Here is a 20,086-nt window from a genome sequence, read left to right as displayed (position 1 = left end):
TGCGGTAGGAACGTCCGGAGAACCCCAGCTGGGATCCTGTCGGAGCGCGCCTACCCTGGAGAACGCATGCGCGGGCGCCGGCGGCCGTTTCCCAGCGACCCCGAGGCTGGCGCGTGGACACGCGTCCTCGCGGGCAGGCGGGAGCGCGCGCGGGGCGGGGGTTGGGGTGGGCGTGTGTAGGGAAGGGGCGAGCGCGACGCGCATGCGCAGCGGCAGACGGCGGCGCGAGCCCAGCCGGGAGATGGCGGCGGCGGCGGCGGCGGCTCCGAGAGTGTGAGCACCACCCGGGAGCCGCCCGCCTGGGCGTAGTGCGACCCCAACGCTGCCCGCCCGTCCGCCTGCCTGCCATGGGCAACGAGGCCAGCCTAGAAGGCGGTGCTGGCGACGGGCCGCTGCCGCCAGGAGGCCCCGGCCCGGGCCCGGGCCCCGGCGCAGGGAAGCCGCCTTCAGCACCAGCCGGCGGCGGACAGCTCCCCACGGCGGGTGCGGCGCGGGCGACCGCGGGACCACCGGGCCCTGGCCCTGGCCCTGGCCCTGGCCCCGGTCCCAGCTCGGGCTCGGGCAGGTAAGCGCGCGTCTCGGCGACCGGGGGGCGGGGAGCTGCAGCCTGAGGCTGGGCCGGAGCTTGGGACCCCGCGATCTGGGGTGGACGGGGAGGTTCCACGTCAGGCCATGCTTTGAACCCTGACAGGCTGCTGTGAGCCGGGTGGTCACAGGGAAGCGGCTCTTCCTTTCCGACTGCCCTGCCTTGCTGAGGGAGTATGGCGAGCACAGGGTCAGTCGGGGCCTGCAGACCGTGACTCCGTCACGAACCCCAAATTCACTTCCCCCCGTAGCCGGGCCCAACCGCCCAGGAGGGGCTTATGTAACCTTAGCCTGGTCCCTCTGCACAGGGAGGCAGTGGGATGGAAAACGTCCTCCCTGCCTGCCAGTGTCTGCATATGTCCATTGTGTTGGGCCGAGGAAAGAGCACAATGGGAGTGGCTGTCACGGAAGATAAGTGTCACTGCGAGGAACAGAAAGATAGAGAAATAGTTGAACCATGAACTTGGTCTTGCACTTCCCTCAGGCATTTAGTGGCTGTAACCATCTTGGGAGAAGGAAAACTGCCCACTGTACACCAGCAGGCCCAACCATACTCAAAGGGTCATGTGCTTTGAGTAAGGCTTAGGGAAGCACTTCGGGGTGAAGCAAAATGCTATGGAATCCTCCAGCACCAGCTATATTCTTATTGCCTCATGATTCACATCACCACCTCAAACCGATGGGAAAGCTGAAACCCACAGAGAATGCTTTACACAGAACAGAACTGATCAAATACTACGGAATCAACTTGCTTTAGATGTATGCCAACCCAGGTCCTGCAGAAATAATCAGGTGGCAGTGAATGCAGGGCAGGGGAATGCCAAAGTGTATTAAGTCAGTGAACTAAAGACCCAGGGGAAGGAGCAAGACATGACAGGATACAATGGGAGGCATCCTCTTGACAGCAGCTAGACCCAGGGAGTGGCAGAACCTGGAGGAGGGGGCGCTTGCTGCCCGCTCTGTGTCTGCTGGCTTTTCTGTGTGGGAGCACATCCATTCTGAGGGAGCATAATTCTGGATTCTCCAGCCGTCCAGCTGTGCCTCTCGTGTGTTGACTTCCTCGGAAGTCTTGTCTTAGACGGCCAGTAGTCATAAAGGCTCTTAGGTAGCCTGAAACCTGCCGCAGACAAGAAAACCTGGGAGCACCCTTTTTAGAGGTGGCATTTGTGCATTTTCCCTTGGCCATTACAGTAATGCAGCTGCCTGGCACACGGCTCTTAGCACAGCCAGCACTGAGCACTGTCCATTTTGCTGCGTGTTGAGTTGCTGTTTGGGTTTTACCTTGAGCAAGCCTCACCCAGGCTGTAGTGCTTTCCCTCCAAGGGGAACCTGCCACAGCTGAATGGAAAAACACCTCGTTCTGGGGGAGTTCTCGACATGGAGAATTTGGCGTTATTCGTCCAGTAACCAAACAGGCTGCTCTGCTTGTAGCTTCTCAGGTGTTGCAGAACCAAGCACGTGAAGTATTTTGGGAAGACTTGGGTGGGTCGGAGGGGCAGAAAGGAGCCTGCTGTCCACCGTTCATAACCCTACTCAGTGTTTCCTCTATGCATGCTGCTGCAGGGCAGACTGCTGTGGGTGAGGGGAGCCATGAGCCCCTGCTGGGTTCACCAGTCACACCGTCTCTCATTTGGGCCTGCACGTGGGTCTGTGGTGCTGACGTCCTGCAGCTCGCAGGTCCGGGAGATGAGCTGGCTGTTTGTCACCAAAGCATAGCACTAGGGCCTTTAGGAGTGGACTTCCTCTTCCAGCTGGTATTCGGCTTAGCATAGCACCTCGGCTGAGCAGCACCTCCACGGTCCGTTTCTCCTTCAGTGTCAGAGTGGCTCCTACTTCCTCTCACCAGAGCGTCTCGGGTACCTGATGCCAAATTTAGCATGTTCTGTTTTGAAATGCTGCTGAACAGATTGGCCCATTGATGGAGAAAGAACCCTGTGGCAAGTGCTTCTGGGCATTCAGGAAAGAGTGTTGGCACAGGGACATACTTGTTTCCAGCAAGACTGTGAATTTTGGAGCAGCCAGAAGCCTCACAGAGTGGGTAGGGGTCAGGTAAAGGAGAAGTCATTTTACTAACCCCAGAGGGAAATGGAACAGAGGTTCTGGGGACTTGGAATTCCCTTGTCCCCCAGGCTGAATTCATCTTGTCGTCCGCAGACTGAGCTGACTTGGGCTCTGTGAGGGGGTGGTTCCAGCGTTTGAATCCCACGAGCAGCAATGCTGCCACACCCATAGTGTTGCCTCTTAGCCATCAGGGTGATAGGGAGTTTTGGGCGTCAGGATCTTCAAGGAAGGGCTTTCTGTTTCTGAACCATGAGGGTTGCCAGGTATTGTTGTATAGGCAGTGTCTTCCCCAAGGATTGCCAGAGTGGGAGAAGGCTGAACTCTGTCTCCTGTTCCACCTCCAAGCTATGTGCCGCAGTGTGGGCTGCATCCTCTTAGAGGAAGGGGCATGATTCATTCATTCTCTCATTCATTGGTTTCTTTATTTATGAATATATGTCCAATGTACAGTGAGGTATGCTAATTAATGGAGTTCATCTATACAGACACACATGATTATACTGCCACAGTCTGATTGGTCATATTTGGCTTTTGGCTATTGCTGAGCCACATCATGGAAAAACCCAGAAGAGAGTCTGTGGGCAGCTTTGTACTTGTCAAGTGGGAGGAGTAGAAAGGTGGAGGCAAGGGGCCGGCACTGTGGTGTAGTGGGTAAAGCCACCATCTACAGCACTCACATCTCGAATGAGCGCCGATTCAAGTTCCTGCTGCTCCACTTCTGATCCAGCTCCCTCCCTGCTGATGCACCTGAGAAAGCAGTGGAAGATGGCCCAAGTCCTTGGGCCCCCCCACCCACATGGGAGACCCGGAGGAAGCTCCTGACTCCTGGCTTTGGATTGGCCCAGCTCTGGCCATTGTGGCCATTTGGGGAGTGAACCAAATGGATGTCTATCTCTGTCTCTCCCCCACCCCCGCTCTGTAATTCTGACTTTCAAATAAATAAGTAAATAAGTCTTAAAAAAAAAAAAGGCAGAGGCAAGCTTCTGGATAGAGAGAGACCTGAGACATCCTGGAACAATGATGGAGTTAGGAGAGGTGGAGAGAGAAACAGTATGGGAGTATGGTCTGTGTAGGCAGGGACAGTGACCAAAGAATGAGGCTGAATGACGGGCTGGGCAGGAGCTCTGGCAAAGCCAGGTGAGGCATCTCTCCCTCATTTCCTGTCGGAATCCGTGATCAACAACCAGGTCTCCTCTGCTCACTTTTACCTCCTACACCATGGAAATATTTTGAGCGAAAGGCAGCTGAGTACAGAGAACCTGGATATTTGCTAGAAGGTGGGCAAGGCTGCTCTGAGAACTACACTCAGTCTCTCTCTCTCTCAGGTTTATTTATTTAGTGTTTGAAAGGCAGAGTGACAGGGAGAGAGGAAGAGAATAGGGAATGCATTAAAGTGATCTCACCTCTGAATGGTAATAATGTCAAAATTTTACCCAAAGTGGGCAACCATTTTTGCAAGAAAGAGGGGTAGCTTTGATAATATAGTCGCTCCCAGTGCTAGTAAGACTGATAAGATGCTGTTGAGTTAAAAAACTAATAATAAACTTATAATGAGGATATTGGAGAAGAAAGGCTATCTGTTTAAAAAATTATGGAAAATTTCTAAAATATATGAGTAGAGAGAATGGTCAGAGGAACTCCTGTGTTCCTGTTGCTGGCCATACATACCATCATCTTGTAGTCAATCAAGTTGTGTTCACCTCCCTCACTTCCCCCTCCTCACAGAAACAAATTCCAGACATCCCAAAATTTCATCCTAAGAATTCCAGTGTGTTTTTACAAGGATAAGGACTTTGCATAAGCAAAACCATAGTGCCATAATCACATCTAAATAGGATAACAACCCCTTAATACAACATATATCCAGATAATTTTTCTAATTGTCTTTTGAATTTATTTTTTAAAAAACATTTATTTATTTATTTGAAAGGCAGAGTTACAGAGAGGCAGAGGCAGAGAGAGAGAGAGAGAGAGGTCTTCCATCCAATGGTTCACTCCCTAATGGCTGCAATGGCTGGAGCTGAGCTGATCTGAAACCAGGAGCCAGGAACTTCTTCCACATCTCCCATGTGGGTGCAAGGGCCCAAGGACTTGGGGCATTTTCCACTGCTTTCCCAGGCCATAGCAGAGAGCTGGATGGGAAGTGGAGCAGCCGGGACATGAACTGACACCCATATGGAATGCCAGCACTGCAGACAGCAGCTTTACCTGCTATGCCACAGCACCGGCCCCTTGAATTTATTTATTTATTTAAAAAGATTTATTTATTTATTTGAAAGTCAGAGTTACACAGAGAGAGGCAGAGGGAGAGAGAGGTCTTCCATCCGCTGGTTCACTCTGCAACTGGCTGCAACAGCCGGAGCTGTGCCAATCCGAAGCCAGGAGCCAGGGGATCCTTCCGGGTCTCCCACATGGGTGCAGTTGCCCAAGGACTTGGGCCATCTTCCACTGCTTTCCCAGGCCACAGCAGAGAGCTGGATCGGAAGTGGAGCAGCCGGGACTAGAACCAGCACCCATATGCTATGCCACAGCGCTGGTCCCCTTGAATTTATTTTTTAAAGTTCACTTGTTTGGATGGTGATCTACACATTGCATTTGTTTGATCTGTATTTGCAATTTCCTTAAATCTGTTGGTTCCTTCTTTTTACCCCCTGCAATATTTACATTAGAGAACTATGTCTGTTGCCCTGTGGTTTCCCAGATTCTGGGTCATGCTGATTACTTCCCTGTGATGTCATTTATGATATGTGTCCCATATTTTTCCTGTAAGCTGGGCATTAAACCTAGAAGCTATTCATTTTCAAATTTTATTCTTTTGGCCAAGAAATTCTTGCTTTAAAAATTGTTTATTTTTATTTGTTTGAAATAAGAGAGTGAGAGAGAAGAGAGAGAGATCTTCCATCCTCTGCTTTGCTCCCAGTTGCCTTCAACAGCTGGGGAGCAGAGTCAGGTCAAAGGAACTCAGAACTTGGGGCTGGCGCCGTGGCTCACTTGGTTAATCCTCCGCCTGTGGCACCGGCATCCCATATGGGTGCCGGGTTCTAGTCCAGGTTGCTCCTCTTCCAGTCCAGCTCTCTGCTGTGGCCCAGGAGGGCAGTGGAGGATGGCCCAAGTGCTTGGGCGCCTGCACCCGCGTGGGAGACCAGGAAGAAGTACCTGGCTCCTGGCTTCAGATTGGCTTAGCTCTGGCTGTAGCAGCCATTTGGGGGGTGAACCAATGGAAGGAAGACCTTTCTCTCTGTCTCTCTCCCTCACTGTCTAACTCTATCTGTCAGATAAATACATAAAAAAAAAAAAAAAAAGGAACTCAGAACTCAAACAAATTGTGTCTCCCCGGTGGATGGCAGGGACCCAAGTACCTGAGCCATCACCTGCTGCTTCCCAGGGTGTGCATCAGCAAGAAACTGGAATCAGAAGCAGAACTGGGACTCGAATCCAGTCATGCCTACATGGGATGCCATTGTCCCAGGTGGCATCTCAGCTCCTGTGAGATTCTTTCTTTCTTTCTTTTTTTTTAACTTCATGTGCCCAGGCCGTGAGTGCAGAGGTAAGGAATGCATTTATTTATTTGAAAGTCAGAGTTACAGAGACAGAGAAGAGAAACATCTTCCATCCATTGGTTCACTCCCCAAATGGCCACAACAGTCAAGGGGCTGGGGCTAGGCCAGACTGAAGCCAGGAGCATCTTCTGGGTCTCCCATGTGGGTGCAGGGGCCCACTACTTTCCCAGGAGCATTAGCAGGGAGCTGGATGGAAAGTGGAGCAGCTGGGGCTCAAATCCATGCCATATGGAATGCAGGCTACAACTTAACCCACTGTGCCAGAGCACCGCCCCAAGGTTCTAGCTTTCTAAGGGTTTGTTGAAGGCTTCAGACATGGAGAGGACAGGTGATCACTGAAGGTGGAGTCAGGCTTTGGACTGACTTGGGAGTCAGAGAACAATACAGTAGGTGACTTTTCTGTTCCTTTTCTAAAGTTCTCCCCTCTCATTCAGTTTTTTTTTTTTTTTTTTTTTTTTGACAGGCAGAGTGGACAGTGAGAGAGAGAGAGACAGAGAGAAAGGTCTTCCTTTGCCGTTGGTTCACCCTCCAATGGCCGCCGTGGCCGGCGCGCTGCGGCCAGCGCACCACGCTGATCCGATGGCAGGAGCCAGGTACTTATCCTGGTCTCCCATGGGGTGCAGGGCCCAAGCACTTGGGCCATCCTCCACTGCACTCCCTGGCCACAGCAGAGAGCTGGCCTGGAAGAGGGGCAACCGGGACAGAATCCGGCATCCCAGCTGGGACTAGGACCCGGTGTGCCGGCCCCGCAAGGTGGAAGATTAGCCCAGTGAGCCACGGCGCCGGCCTCATTCAGTTTTGTTCTGAGTTTGAGTTTAAGGCAGGGGGGCTGGCAGTATGGTGTATTGGGTAAAGCTACTGCCTGCGACACCAGCATCCATATGGGTTCCTGTTCAAGTCCTGGCTGCTCCACTTCCAATCCAGCTCCCTGCTACTGTGCCTGCACTCATGTGGGAGACCCAAAAGAAGGCTTCAGCCTGGCTCAGCCCTGGCCATTGTCGCCATCTTGGGAGTGAACCAGCAGATGGAAGATCTCTCTGTCTCTCTCTCTGTAGCTCTGACTTTCAAATAAATAAATATATTTTTTATAAGTTTAAGGGCAACTTTCAGAGGCCCCTGGGTCTGCCTTTTCATAGGTGGGTAGGAAGTTACCAGGAGATGGGATTTAGGAGTTTCAGTAAATCTTCCCCTGCGTCATTGGTCCTGCATTTCTGAATGGGCCTGTGGGGAGCAACCCGGACTAGACTAAGTTACTCGAATTAAGACTTATTCTATGCATCTGCTCTCCCACAATATGGCGCTGGGAGAGGAGAAAACAGCTTCTACCCAGCTGCCTCCAGTTCAACCAATAAACAGCAGGACCTGCTCCTGATTGGAGGAGAGCAGCGTACTCGGCGTGTGGGCAGCCGAGTTGGGATTGGCAGAGGAGGACTATAAAGGAGGAGAGAGACGGCATGCACCAGGAACATCTAAGGGGAACACCTAAGGGGAACACCTGTGCAGCCCCCGAGAGAGCCGGCCGGCGGTGTGCCGCTCCCCTGCGGAAGTGGGGAATGTGGCAGGGGGAACCGCCCTTCCACGGAGGTGGAAGGGACAGCAGCCAACCCGGGAAGAACCAGCAGCAAACCCGGGGAGGGCCGAGCAGACGAAAGAACAGCGCAGGGTCCTGTGTCGTTCCTCCACGAAGAGGGGGAGCGACATAATGGTGCCGTGACTCGGATATGAAGCCTAGGCAGGGTTTAGTGTCGTTCCTCCACGAAGAGGGGGAGCGACAGGGCCCTTCCCTTTAACTTGTGATGGAGGTGGGGAGGGCCAGAACCTACCATTTGAGCCTCCTTGAAGGAATTTTTAAAAGAAGATTTAAAAGGGAAAGACAGAGATCTTTGATCTGCTGGTTCACTCCCCAAGTGGCCGCAACAGCTGGGGCAGGGCCAAGCGAAAGCCAGAAGTCTGGAACTCTATCCTGGTCTTCCACATGGGGGGCAGGGGCCCAAAGAGTTGGACCATTTTTCGCTGCTTTCCTAGGCACACTAGCAGGGAGGTAGATCAGAAGCAGAGCAGTGGGAATCTGAAACGGTATTTTCATATGGGGTGCACTGATGCAGGCAGTGGCTTAACCTACTGGACTGGCCCTTCCTTGAGGGAAGTTTGTTCCTGGGTCATGTGCAGTAAGTTGGAGCTGCCTGTGGAGGTATATTGGCAAAGCTGTCCTAATAATTATAACTAGCAATACTGGGTGGCTGTTTCACCACAGACATATTACTATCTGTGTGTGTGTGTGTGTGTGTGTGTTTTAAGATTTCTTTATTTGTAAGGCAGAGTTACATGGACAGGGAGGACAGGGAGAGGGAGATGGGGAGGGGGAGGGAGAGAGAGAGAGGGAGGGAGGGAGGGAGAGAGGGAGGGAGGGAGGGAGAGAGAGAGATCTTCCATCTGTTGGTTCACTTCCCAAATGACTGCACTGGCCAGAGCTGGGCTAATCCAAAGCCAGAAGCCAGGAGCTTATTCCAAATCTCCCACACGAGTGCAGGGGCCCAAACACTTGGACCATCTTCTGCTGCTTTCCCAGGTGCATTAGCAGGGAGCTGGATCAGAAGTGGGGCGGCTAGCATTTGAACTGGTGCTCACATGGGATGCTGACACTGCAGTTGCCAGCTTTACCCGCTATGCCACAATGCAAGCCCCCCAAGAGTAGATTTTAACTGTTATCACTACAATAGCCAAGTATATAATGTAATTAATATGCTAGTTATCTCGATTCACAATTCTACAATATGTACATATTATACATAATATATAAAATTTTGTCAATGTAAATAATTTCTTTCTTTGAGAAACGGAGAGACAGAGAACTTCCATCTTCTGGTTCATTCCCTAAATGTCTGCAACAGCTGGGAACTGGGAACTCAGTCCAGGTCTCTTATGTGAGTAGCAGGAACCCAACTGTGTGAGCCATTACTGCTGCCTTCCAGGGTCTGCAGTAGCAGGAAACTGGAGTCAGGAGCCAGAGCTGGACATCAGACCCAGTTGCTCTGATTTGGGACACAGGTGTCTTTTCTTCTGGTTTTGTTTTTAAGATTTATTTATTTATTTGAAAGGCAGAGAGAGAGAGAGAGAGGGAGAGAGAAATGTCTTCCATCTATCTGCTGGGTCAGTCCCCAAATGGCTGCAACAGCTGTTACGGGATCAGGCCAAAGCCAAGAGCCAGGAACTCTATCTGGGTCTTCCACAGGGGTGGCAATGGCCTAAACATTTGGGCCATCTTCTGCTGCTTTCCCAGGCACATTAGCAGGGAGCTGGATTGGAAGTGGAGCAGCTAGGACTCAAACCAATGCTCCTATGGGATGCCAGCCTCACAGGCAGCAACCTAACCTGTTCCAGTAGAAAGTTTTGTTTGTTTGTTTTTAGGTTTATTTATTTATTTGAAAGGCAGAGAGAGAGGGAGAGACACAGAGGGACAGAGATCTTCCATCTGCTGGTACACTGCCCAAATGATTCCAGCGCTGGAGTTGAGCCAGGCCAAAGTCAGGAGCCAGGAGCTTCTTCCAGGTCTCCCATGTTGATGTGGGGGCCCAAGCACTTGGACTGTCTTCTGCATCTTCTGCTGCTTTCCTAGGTGCATTAGCAGGGAGCTGGACCAGAAGTGGAGTTGCCAGGGTATAAACCAGCACCTATATGGATGCTGATATCACAGGTGACTCAATCTGCTATGCCACTGTGCTGGCCCCTAGAAAGCTTTTTTTTTTTTTCCTTAAGATTTATCTATTTATTTGAAAGGCAGAATTACAGAGAGGCAGAGATGGAGAGAGAGAGAGAGAGGTCTTCATCTGCTGATTCACTCCGTAGATGGCCACAATGGCTGAAGCTGCATAGATCCGAAGCCAGGAGCTGCTTCTGTGTTTAGGGGCCCAAGGATTGGGCCTTCTTCTGCTGCTTCTACAGCCAGGGGCCGGCATTGTGTTGTAGCGGGTTAAAGCCCTGGCCTGAAGCACTGGCATCCCATATAGGTGCCAGTTCTAGTCTCGGATGCCCCACTTCCAATCCAGCTCTCTGCTTTGGACTGGGAAATCAGTAGAAGATGGTCTAACTCCTTGGGCCCCTGCACTCGCATGGGAAACCTGGAAGAAGCTCCTTGCTCCTGGCTTTGGATTGGTGCAGTGCCAGCTGTTGTGGCCATCTGGGGAGTGAACCAGCGGATGGAAGACCCCTCTCTCTGTCTCTACCTCTCTCTCTAACTCTGTCTTTCAAGTAAATAAAATAAATCTTAAAAAAAGGAAGTGGAGCAGCCAGGACTCGAACCAGCACCCATATGAGATGCTGGCATTGCAGGCAGCAGCTTTACCTGCTATGCCACAGTGCCGGCCCCTAGAAAACTTTTAAAGTAAAATTGTATACGTGGATTTAGGAAGTCTTTGCTGAGTACCTATTGGATACCTTTCTCTGGGTGACATGTCGGGAACAAAGTAAGGGACAATATGGGCTCTGCTCTCAAGGGCTCACAGTCTGGGATGGAGATTTTACCCTCAATTTTCTCTTCCTAAGAGTTTGTTACTGCCTAGTCTTTGCAGAAGATAAATGAGAGCATGATTAAAAGGGATTGTATTATTTCATTTTCTAAAATAGTAGAGCCTAGATTTGCATGGTGTTTTGCAGCTTACAAAACACATTCACAACATTAACTTATTCTGTCGGGAGCTCCAAAGGCCTAAGATGAGCGATTGAGAAGAAAAGCAGCCAGCAGCCGTCAGCAGAGCAGAGTAGCGTATACTGAACACAGCTGGAGAGCTGTGTCACTTCCTTGCCTCCATTCTGAGAAGATGGAAGACGTAGCCAGAGGGTGGGGAGGGCTTTGAGGGGGGAAGAAGGACCAGGAAGTAGGGTGTGGAGCAGAGGATGGGGTGGGGTGGGGCACAGAGTGCAGAGCGGTGGAGTCATCCTGGGTGGGGGTCCGCAATTCAGGGTTTCATCAATCTTAATGGTGCTGGAAGCTGGCTGGGGTAGGACTTCAGTTTTTCATCCGTAAAATGAGAGATTTAACCAGATAATATCCAAAGTGCCTTCTGCCTCTGACAGCCATCTTCTGTGAGATGACTAAAAAGGAAGGGTGGTGCTTGCCACTGCTCTTGAGCCCCCTTGATGATGTGAAAGCAAGGTCATAAATCGGAAGTACAGCATGCACTCTTCAGGGTCGTTAGATGGATTGCTTTTCTATCACATTGGAGGGCATTTTTTCAGAATGGACAACATGACCACTTAATTAAGCTGGACCCAAGAGAGGGGTTGGCTGGCACCCTGCCTCTGCACTGCTGCTTTATTTTTTTGAAATACATTTAAAAGTATATTATTTTTTATCTACTTGAAAGGCAGAACCACAAAGAGAAAGACACACACACACACACACACACACACACACAAAGAGGGCTTACATCTACTGGTTCACTCCCTAGATGCCCACAACATCCAGGGCTGGGCCAGGCCAAAGCCAAGCCGGGAGCCAGGAACTCTGTCTGAGTCTCTCAGATGGGTGGCAGGGTCCCAAGCATTTGGACTATCACCTGTTGCCTCCCAGTGTGCAAATTAGCAGGAAGCTGTATTGGAAACAGAGTAGCCAAGACTGGAACCAGATACAGTATGGAATGCGGGTGTCCCAAATGGCAGCTTAACCCACTGTGCCACAATGCCTGTCCCTTTGGCCTGCTGCTGGAAGGCAGGTACCCTTGCGAAGCTGTTGTCCTCCTTGCGTGGATCAGTTGACCAGCCAGCAAGGATTCTGTTTAGGCCTGTGGAGCCTGCTGCAGGTTCCCTTTTTCCAGCTGTGCTGAAATGCCTGTCTCCTGAGTGCTGTTCCACCCACTCCTTGCAGGTGCTCTGCAAATAGCCAGTATGCCTGTGGTTTCCAGGGAAGCCGGGTTGGCTTGCAGTGGGGGAGGAGGGGAATGGAAAAGGCTCACTTGAAAGAGACTAGTTCTGCACCCTCCAGATGGGCAGGTGGACAGACTTCTTCATTTATAGAGTAAAGAGGGGGATGTGGTACCCTCTGCAGCTTCTGCAACTCTAGGGGTTCTGTGGGCTCAGGCTAGGTCTCTCCAGTGTAGAGGTCTGGCCTATGAACCTACTTCCTTCAGGAATGTAGTCTGGCTTCAGCAGGAGATGTGTTTGCTCTGTTCTCCTTTCATTTTGAGCATTGATTCCAACCCCTAACAGATACCAGAATGTCTGCTCTCACACTCTTTACAGGCTCTGCCTTGGTGTGAACAGCCTAGTCAGTGACTTCTTAGCCCATCCAGACAGGTGACGCCACCATTGGGAAGTGCTTTTTTCTATCTGCCTGAAGTGGATCTCCTTAAATTTCCATATGCTGGCCCTGGCTCTGCCCTTTGGCTCTTCGGACTTACCTGCTCACAGATTTAGCAGGTGTTCACTGGGCCTGCTGTGTGCCAGGGTGGAGGGCCCTTATGCTCTCACCTCATCCCCATTCTTCTGTGGACTTAGTCTCTCCAGCTACGATGGCTGTGATGGAGTCTGGGGCCCTTGCCCAGCTGGATTGCCCTTCCTGAGGGTGTCAGTGTCCTGAGGACAGGGAGGTTCAGAGAACAGGGACCAGGGCTCGGCAGGTCACATGGACTGTCACATGGACTGTGAGTGACATAATCTGAAGGATGAGAGACACTCACTCAGGCTGCATGGGGACAGCTTCCTACGCCTTTCTGAGCTTCCTGGTTGCTACTCCCACACTTGTCCAGCTCAGCATCTCTGACAGATTCTGGACATGTGCAGAGCAGGTGTGAATCTGTGGGGGCTGGCATGGTCCCTGCTGTGTCTTTGCTGGTAGCACTTGAGATAATTTCCAGCTTGGTGAGACCCTTTAGGATCCTGACTGTTCCACAAACTGGGCGGAACAACCGAGGCTATGTGCTTGTTTTGGGAATCCTTCTGTGAGGCCTGCTCCCCTTCCTATGGCCCCGAGAGCCCACTTTCCAACCCCCTGCATTTAACTTTACGTGGCCAGTGTTGGATTCTTCTTGCCTGCCTAGGCTTAGAGTGGTGCTAGTTGAGGAGAGCTGGAGAGCCAGGGTTGGACTGGAGAGGTGACCACCCTGGGCAGCCTTGCCAGGGCAGCCCTTGGGCATTACAGAGCAAGGCCCTGTTCAGGACTGTCTTTTCCTGGAGGCTCATATAATGCTAGTCTTTCTTTGGCTCTGTTGGGTTGATGTCCCCAGGAGTAGCAAGTGCTGTGCAAATGAAAATTTAAAACACACAGTAAAGTAGAAAGGCTGGTATGGGGGCCGGCGCTGTGGTGCAGCGGGTTAAAGCCCTGGCCTGAAGCGCCGGCATCTCATATGGGCGCCTGTTCAAGGCCCGGCTGCTCTACTTCCGATCCAGCTCTCTGCTATGGCCTGGGATAGCAGTAGAAGATGACCCAAGTCCTTGGGCCCCTGCACCCATGTAGGAGACCCAGAAGAAGCTCCTGGCTCCTGGCTTTGGATCAGCACAGCTCCGGCCATTGCGGTCATCTGGGGAGTGAACCAGCGGATGGAAGACCTCTCTCTCTGTCTCTACCTCTCTAACTCTGTCTTTCTGTCGCTCCCCGTCTTCGTGGAGGAGCGACACTAGACCCTGCGCTGTTCTTTCGTCTGCTCGGCCCTCCCCGGGTTTGCTGCTGCTTCTTCCCGGGTTGGCTACTATCCCTTCCACCTCCGTGGAAGGGCAGTTCCCCCTGGCCGCATTCCCCACTTCCGCAGGGGAGCGGCACACCGCCGGCCGGCTCTCTCGGGGCTGCACGGGTTCCCTCAGCTAGATGTTCCCCATAGATGTTCCCGGTGCATGCCGTTTCTCTCCTCCTTTATAGTCCTCCTCCGCCAATCCCAACTCGGCTGCCCACACGCCGAGTACGCTGCTCTCCAATCAGGAGCAAGTCCTACAGTTAATTGGTTGAACTGGAGGCAGCTGTGCGGAAGCTATTTACTTCTCTCCCAGCGCCATATTGTGGGAGAGCAGATGCATAGAATAAGTCTTAATTCGAGTAACTTAGTCTAGTCCGGATTGCTCCCCACACTTTCAAATAAATAAAATAAATCTTAAAAAAAAAAAAAAGAAAAGCTGATATGATTAACTCCCTCCCATGAAGCTGTCACCTGTCCTCAGTGGTGATCCGTGTTTTGCCAACTTGTCTCATCCATGTTCCTCAAGATTTTTTGCTTTTTGGCTGGTGTATTTTCTTTTTTTTTTCTTAAGATTTATTTATTTATTTGAAAGAGTTACAGAGAGAGAGGAGAGGTAGAGGGAGGGAGGGAGGGAGAGAGAGAGAGAGAGAGGTCTTCTGTCCACTGGTTCACTCCCCAGTTAGCTGGAGCTGTGCCAATCCAAAGCCAGGAGCTTCCTCTGGGTCTCCCATGCGCGTACAGGGGCCCAAGGACTTGATCCATCTTCCTGTGCTTTCCCAGGCCATAGCAGAGAGCTGGATCGGAAGTGGAGCAGCTGGGCCTCGAACCGGCACCTATATGGGATGCCGGCACTGCAGGCAGTGGCTTTACAAGCTGTGCCACAGCCCTGACCCCTAGCTGGTGTATTTCATTCCAGATCCAAACATATCATTTCACTTACGAATAATTTAAGATGTACCTCTAGTTGTGACAGAGTATTTTAAATTTAATCCAATGAAATTATCACAGCCAATAGTTAGGTATAACTTCTTAGTATAATTTAATATCTTGTCCATGTTCAATTTTCCTCAATTGTCTCAAAAACAACTTTTTAGAGTCAGTTTGTTAAAATCTGGATCCAAACACTATCTACACATTGCATTTTGCTGATGTATTCTCTTAACTGTCTCTCTTGCTATTTTTTTTTAATCCATGTCATTTATTTGGTGGAGAAATCCAGACATTTGTCTCTAGAATATCTCAGACTCAATCTTTTTGATAAGAATATTTCTTTGATGGCATTGTGTGTATGAAAATGTGTGTATTTGTTTCAAAATAATACAGATATATTCACTGACATACACTAACGGGGGCTGGCGCTGTGGCGCAGTGGGTGAACGCCCTGGCCTGAAGTGCTGACATCCCATTTGGGCGCCGGTTCGAGACCTGGCTGCTCCACTTCCAATCCAGCTCTCTGCTATGGCCTGGGAAAGCAGTAGAAGATGGCCCAAGTCCTTGGTCCCCAGTACCCACATGGGAGACCCAGAAGAAGCTCCTGGCTCCTGGCTTCAGACTGGTGCAGCTCCAGCCGTTGCAGCCATTTGGAAAGTGAACCAGCAGATGGAAAACCTCTCTGTCTCTCCTCTCTGTAACTCTGACTCTCAAATAAATAAATCAAAAAAAAAAAAAAAAAAAAAACACTGATGAATGTAAATTACTGGCAAGAATACTAATTAATGTTATGATTTCTTTTGTCCTTGGGTTATATCTCTAGAGATGCATAGTTTTGTGTTTTAGAAATATTAGAAATGATTCTTCTCTATTTGGTAATGCTAGTAACAGGATACAAAACTAAGATTTTTTTTTCTAGTTAGCATTCAATTTGTAAGGATTGCAGGCCGGCGCCGCGGCTCACTAGGCCACCTTGTGGCGCTGGCACACCGAGTTCTAGTCCTGGTCGGGGCGCTGGAGAGTGAACCAGCAGATGGAACACTCTCTCTCTCTCTGTAACTCTGACTTTCAAAGAAATAAATAAAGCTTTAAAAAAAAAAAAAGACAGTGAGTAAGGCACATTCAATTCAAAAGCATCTATCAAATGAAATGTTGAGGCCTGGCATTAAATGCCTAAAGGTTGATGTCAGGTTCATGCCTAGAGCTCAGCACAGGAAGGTGAATAAGGTAGATGAGCAATTCCTATTTCCTACCCAGAGCATGTTGGAACTGCATCTGATTCAGTGGGGGGATGTCTGAGGGATCAGGGGGCCAACCATGGTCCATCTCCCTCATTTTTTTTTTTTTTTTTTGACAGGCAGAGTGGACAGTGAGAGAGAGAGACAGAGAGAAAGGTCTTCCTTTTGCCGTTGGTTCACCCTCCAATGGCCGCCGCGGCTGGTGCGCTGCGGCCGGCGCACCGCGCTGATCCGATGGCAGGAGCCAGGAGCCAGGTGCTTTTCCTGGTCTCCCATGGGGTGCAGGGCCCAAGCACTTGGGCCATCCTCCACTGCACTCCCTGGCCACACCAGAGGGCTGGCCTGGAAGAGGGGCAACCGGGACAGAATCCGGCGCCCCAACCGGGACTAGAACCCGGTGTGCCGGCGCCGCTAGGTGGAGGATTAGCCTAGTGAGCCGCAGCGCCGGCCTTTCTCCCTCATTTTCATAGATACCTGCTACAACAGACACAGAATTTGAGGTTGAGGCCAGGCCCATCCTGCAGCCTCTCAGGATCTGCAGCTGAAGGCTAGACCATTAGAGCCTCAGAGAACACTGGGGAAAGTGTCACTTTGACTCCTTAGCCCTCATGCCTGTTGCTAAACTCGGTGAAGCTGGGCTAAGGATGTTGGCCTTTGGCTAGAGTGAGAGTGGGCTGGGCAGGCTTTGGGGACTGGGAAGAGAGCAGGAGGGAGGGAGCTCCAGGTCTGAGGCTGCTGCTCTGGGATTGCGATCTGCTGGTGGGCAGCTGGGGTAGAGATACCATCGTTTCACTCTGGCATGTGTTTTTCTTGTGCCTAGAGTCCAGGGTACACACTGTGGCACATGGGGCTGGTTCAGATGCCAGTAGGTTGGAATAGAACTTCTCCAATGTTCCAGCATTCATCCCTGCTCCCCTCCTGTGCTGAAAGCACTTTTTGCAAATGATGCTGTTTTGTGCTGATTGCTTGAGAGTCTGAGATACACCACCTGTGGGCAGAGTCAGAGGGGTGTCCTGCCAGGGCACTTTCAGGCAGCTGGGATACAGGTGATCCAGTGGGAGAAAGAGGAAGGGAACAGACCCAGCAGCTTGCTGTGGTGCTCCCAACAGACCAAGTCGGCCCTGCTGCCTGGCCCCCACCCTTTACTCCCCAGCTCTGTCAGGGTGTGTATAAGAGCCCTCCCAAGTATCCCTGCTGTTGATACTTTGCATCAGTTGGCCATCTTGTAGCCCTTGACTTGCCTGATCCATGGAAGCACAGAGCCTGCACAGTAGCAGGCACAGAGCCCTGGCACTGTCATTGCCCAGCTACCCAGCTAGGTGCAAGGAGTCCTGGGAAGCCCATCCAGGATTCCAGGAACAGATGTCAGCACCACAGGATCAGCTCCTTTATTTACTAAGAGGTGACAAAACCGTGACGCCCCTGAGTGGTGAGCAAGGAAAGCAAAAATGCCCTCTTTGACCTCAACCTGTGGAGCTGGTGGGGACCCTTGGGATGACATCTCTCCTTCCAGTGCCAAGACCCTGGCCCACTTCTCCAGGCTCGCCTAGTGGTGCTAAGAATCTGTGGTCAGGGGTGAGTAGAAAGAGCAAACTAGAAGCATTGCCTTTGGGAAAACATGAGTGCTTACTGTGGGACTCAGGCCTGTGCAGTGGAGGGGCAGTGAGCCCGGTGATGACCAGGGCGGAGCCTCTCAGCAAGGTTCGGTTGCACTGTAGACCCCAGTTAATCTCCCTCAGTTTCCTTTTCCTTAACCCCTGCCGTGACTCAGGAAAAACCGAGCAGCTCAGGTGCAGACACGGCACCTGAAGACAGCAGCAGCCCCCGTGGTAATTGAGGGCTTTTGTTCACAAGCTGCATCTCTCCTCTGCATTGCTCGGCTAATAGATGCTCAGGGTCACTGGTGGGCTGGAAAGACAGATTGCAGAGCAAATCCAGCCTCTGCTTTGTCAGCTTCCCTGGCCCCTGGGGGATGAGGATGCTTTTGTGTGTCCAGGAAAGGATATGGGTGTGCAGGACTGGCACCTTTCCTGTCCCTATGGCAGGGAGAACAGGCCTTTTGGTTGAATAGACTGGGGCTGGGGAGCAGGGACTGGCTTCAGGATTGCCTTGGGCCAGAAGAAGAGATGAGGCCAGGCCTCTGCTGCAGTGACCCTGCGGGGAACAGCCCACTCCTGCAGGCTGCTCACTCCTGGCCAGGCCTCCCAGGCCTCCGGGCCGCAGAGCTCAGCTTTGGAATGAGGACAGAGATTGTTCAGTCCTTTCCCCCTTGAACTGCCGTGGACTCAGGGACACCCCAGTAACAAGCCAGCGTGCTCGAGGTGTACAGACTGCCGGCCTTCAGGGGAGAGAGTTACACCATGCAGATTCAGGGGGTGCAGTGGAGGTGCTCAGGAATATGGGACACCACCCCAGCCCCAACAAATTAGCCTCTCTAGAGACCCTGCTCTGTCTTCAGAAAGGCTTTGCTTCTCAGAAGATGCAGCCTCACTGAGAAAGTTGTTTCTTTGTCCATTCATTTGTTATCTATCATTGGGCTGCCCAGGCACAGCGTCCACAGAGGAAACATAGCAGTCAGCCTACTGGGATCCCACAGGCTGGGCGGGACACAAGGGCTCAACCAGAGCCGTGGAGTTCACACAAAGGGACTACAAGACTTCTCTGGAGCCCCCTGTGGGTCTCAGAGTGCTGGTGTCCTGCCAGTCTTAGGCAGAATTTCTTTTGTATTTGGGTGGGCCTGAGCCTCAGGTTATAGCTGTTCCTCCCCTGACACAAAGGCACACGTGCACGAATGCAAACATGTGGCCTGATGCTGCTGTCCCAGGGCTCCCGTGATAGCCTATGGGCCAGGTTCTATGGATACTTTCCTGTCTTTAGCTGGCTAGACCTCCCCGTGGCTAAGACCCCTCTGAGTTTCCTTCTGGAAATGCCCTTCTTTTCTTTTCTTTTCTTTTCTTTTCTTTTCTTTTCTTTTCTTTTCTTTTCTTTTCTTTTCTTTTCTTTTCTTTTCTTTTCCTTTCTTTTCTTTTCTTTCTTTCTTTCTTTCTTTCTTTTTTTTTTAAGATTTATTTATTTGAAAGGCAAACTGGGCCAGGCAGAAGCCAGGAGACAGGAACTCCATCCTCGTCTCATATGTGGGTGGCATGAACGCAAGTATTTGAGCCATCATCCACTGTTTCCCAGACAGATTAGCAGGGAACTGGATTGGAAGTGGATTAGTCAGGACTTGATGCAGCACCCCAATATAGGATGAGGGTATCCCAAGCTGCCCATAGCACCTGTCCTCTAGGTTTGGGTGGCACCTCCTTATTCACTTCTCAGTCTCTGTGGCACTGCTGTGTGCCTGCCTGAGGCCCAGAACTTGGTCCTTAGCTGTGTCTTTCTCCTTCTTGATAAGGCCCCCAAGAGCCTCTGCTTGAACAGTGCTGCATGGTGTTGGCTGGCCAAATTCTCTTCAGCTCATGAGGGCGTCTCCCTGGGGCATCCCTGGCACCTCTGGTGCAGGGTGCTGTCATGTCTCCCCTTGGCTGAAATAGTACTGATGTTGGGTTTATAGGATCTCTTTTCTTGGGAAAACTTCAGTTTGTAACATGATAGAATTAATGTGACATTAAAGACTTTTTGGGGACAGGAATGTTGATTTTGTTTGGTGTCCAGGTGTCCATAAGAGCTCTCTCTCTCCTCTCCCCTCTCCCCTCTCCTCTCTCCTCTCCTTTTTGGAATACAGCCTCTTCCCAGTCCCAGGCTTAGGCTTCCCTGGGCCCCAAGATTACTGGGAGCAACAGAATAGTGTGAGCTTGTTGGATCTGAGAATGCTTCTGGTGGGAAATAAAGGGTCAACTTGGGCAGCCTTAGGCCAAAAAAGAGAGCCTTGTTTTACAATTAGAGTGGTGTTCTTTAGAACCCGAGGGCATTTTGAAGCCAGGACTCAGACAGGGATGAGGAACTGGGGAAACTGTGCCCCTTCTGGACCTCTGTGCTGCTTTCTCTCTTTCTGTAGCCCTTCTGGCTTCTCCAGCTTCCCAGTTCAGTCTCAGCAACTCACAGC

General features: G+C 51.3%; 1 protein-coding gene across 4 annotated transcripts in view; it reads left to right on the top strand.

The window, feature by feature from the left end:
• Nucleotides 1–200: 200 nt before the first annotated feature.
• BSN (bassoon presynaptic cytomatrix protein) overlaps nt 201–20,086 on the top strand; it is a 109,237-nt gene continuing 89,351 nt past the window's right edge. For all 4 annotated transcript variants that reach the window (XR_007921917.2, XR_007921916.2, XR_007921915.2 and 1 more), the window contains exon 1: nt 201–565. Coding sequence is in view for 1 of the 4 variants with exons in the window: in XM_051852441.2 (XP_051708401.1) it covers nt 348–565 (218 nt within the window). In the remaining 3 variants the exon portion in view is untranslated. The remainder of the gene's footprint in view (nt 566–20,086) is intronic.

Source organism: Oryctolagus cuniculus, chromosome 10 (genome assembly GCF_964237555.1).
Source record: "Oryctolagus cuniculus chromosome 10, mOryCun1.1, whole genome shotgun sequence".
NCBI classification, from domain to species: domain Eukaryota; kingdom Metazoa; phylum Chordata; class Mammalia; order Lagomorpha; family Leporidae; genus Oryctolagus; species Oryctolagus cuniculus.
This window is presented reverse-complemented; position numbering and strand designations above follow the sequence as displayed.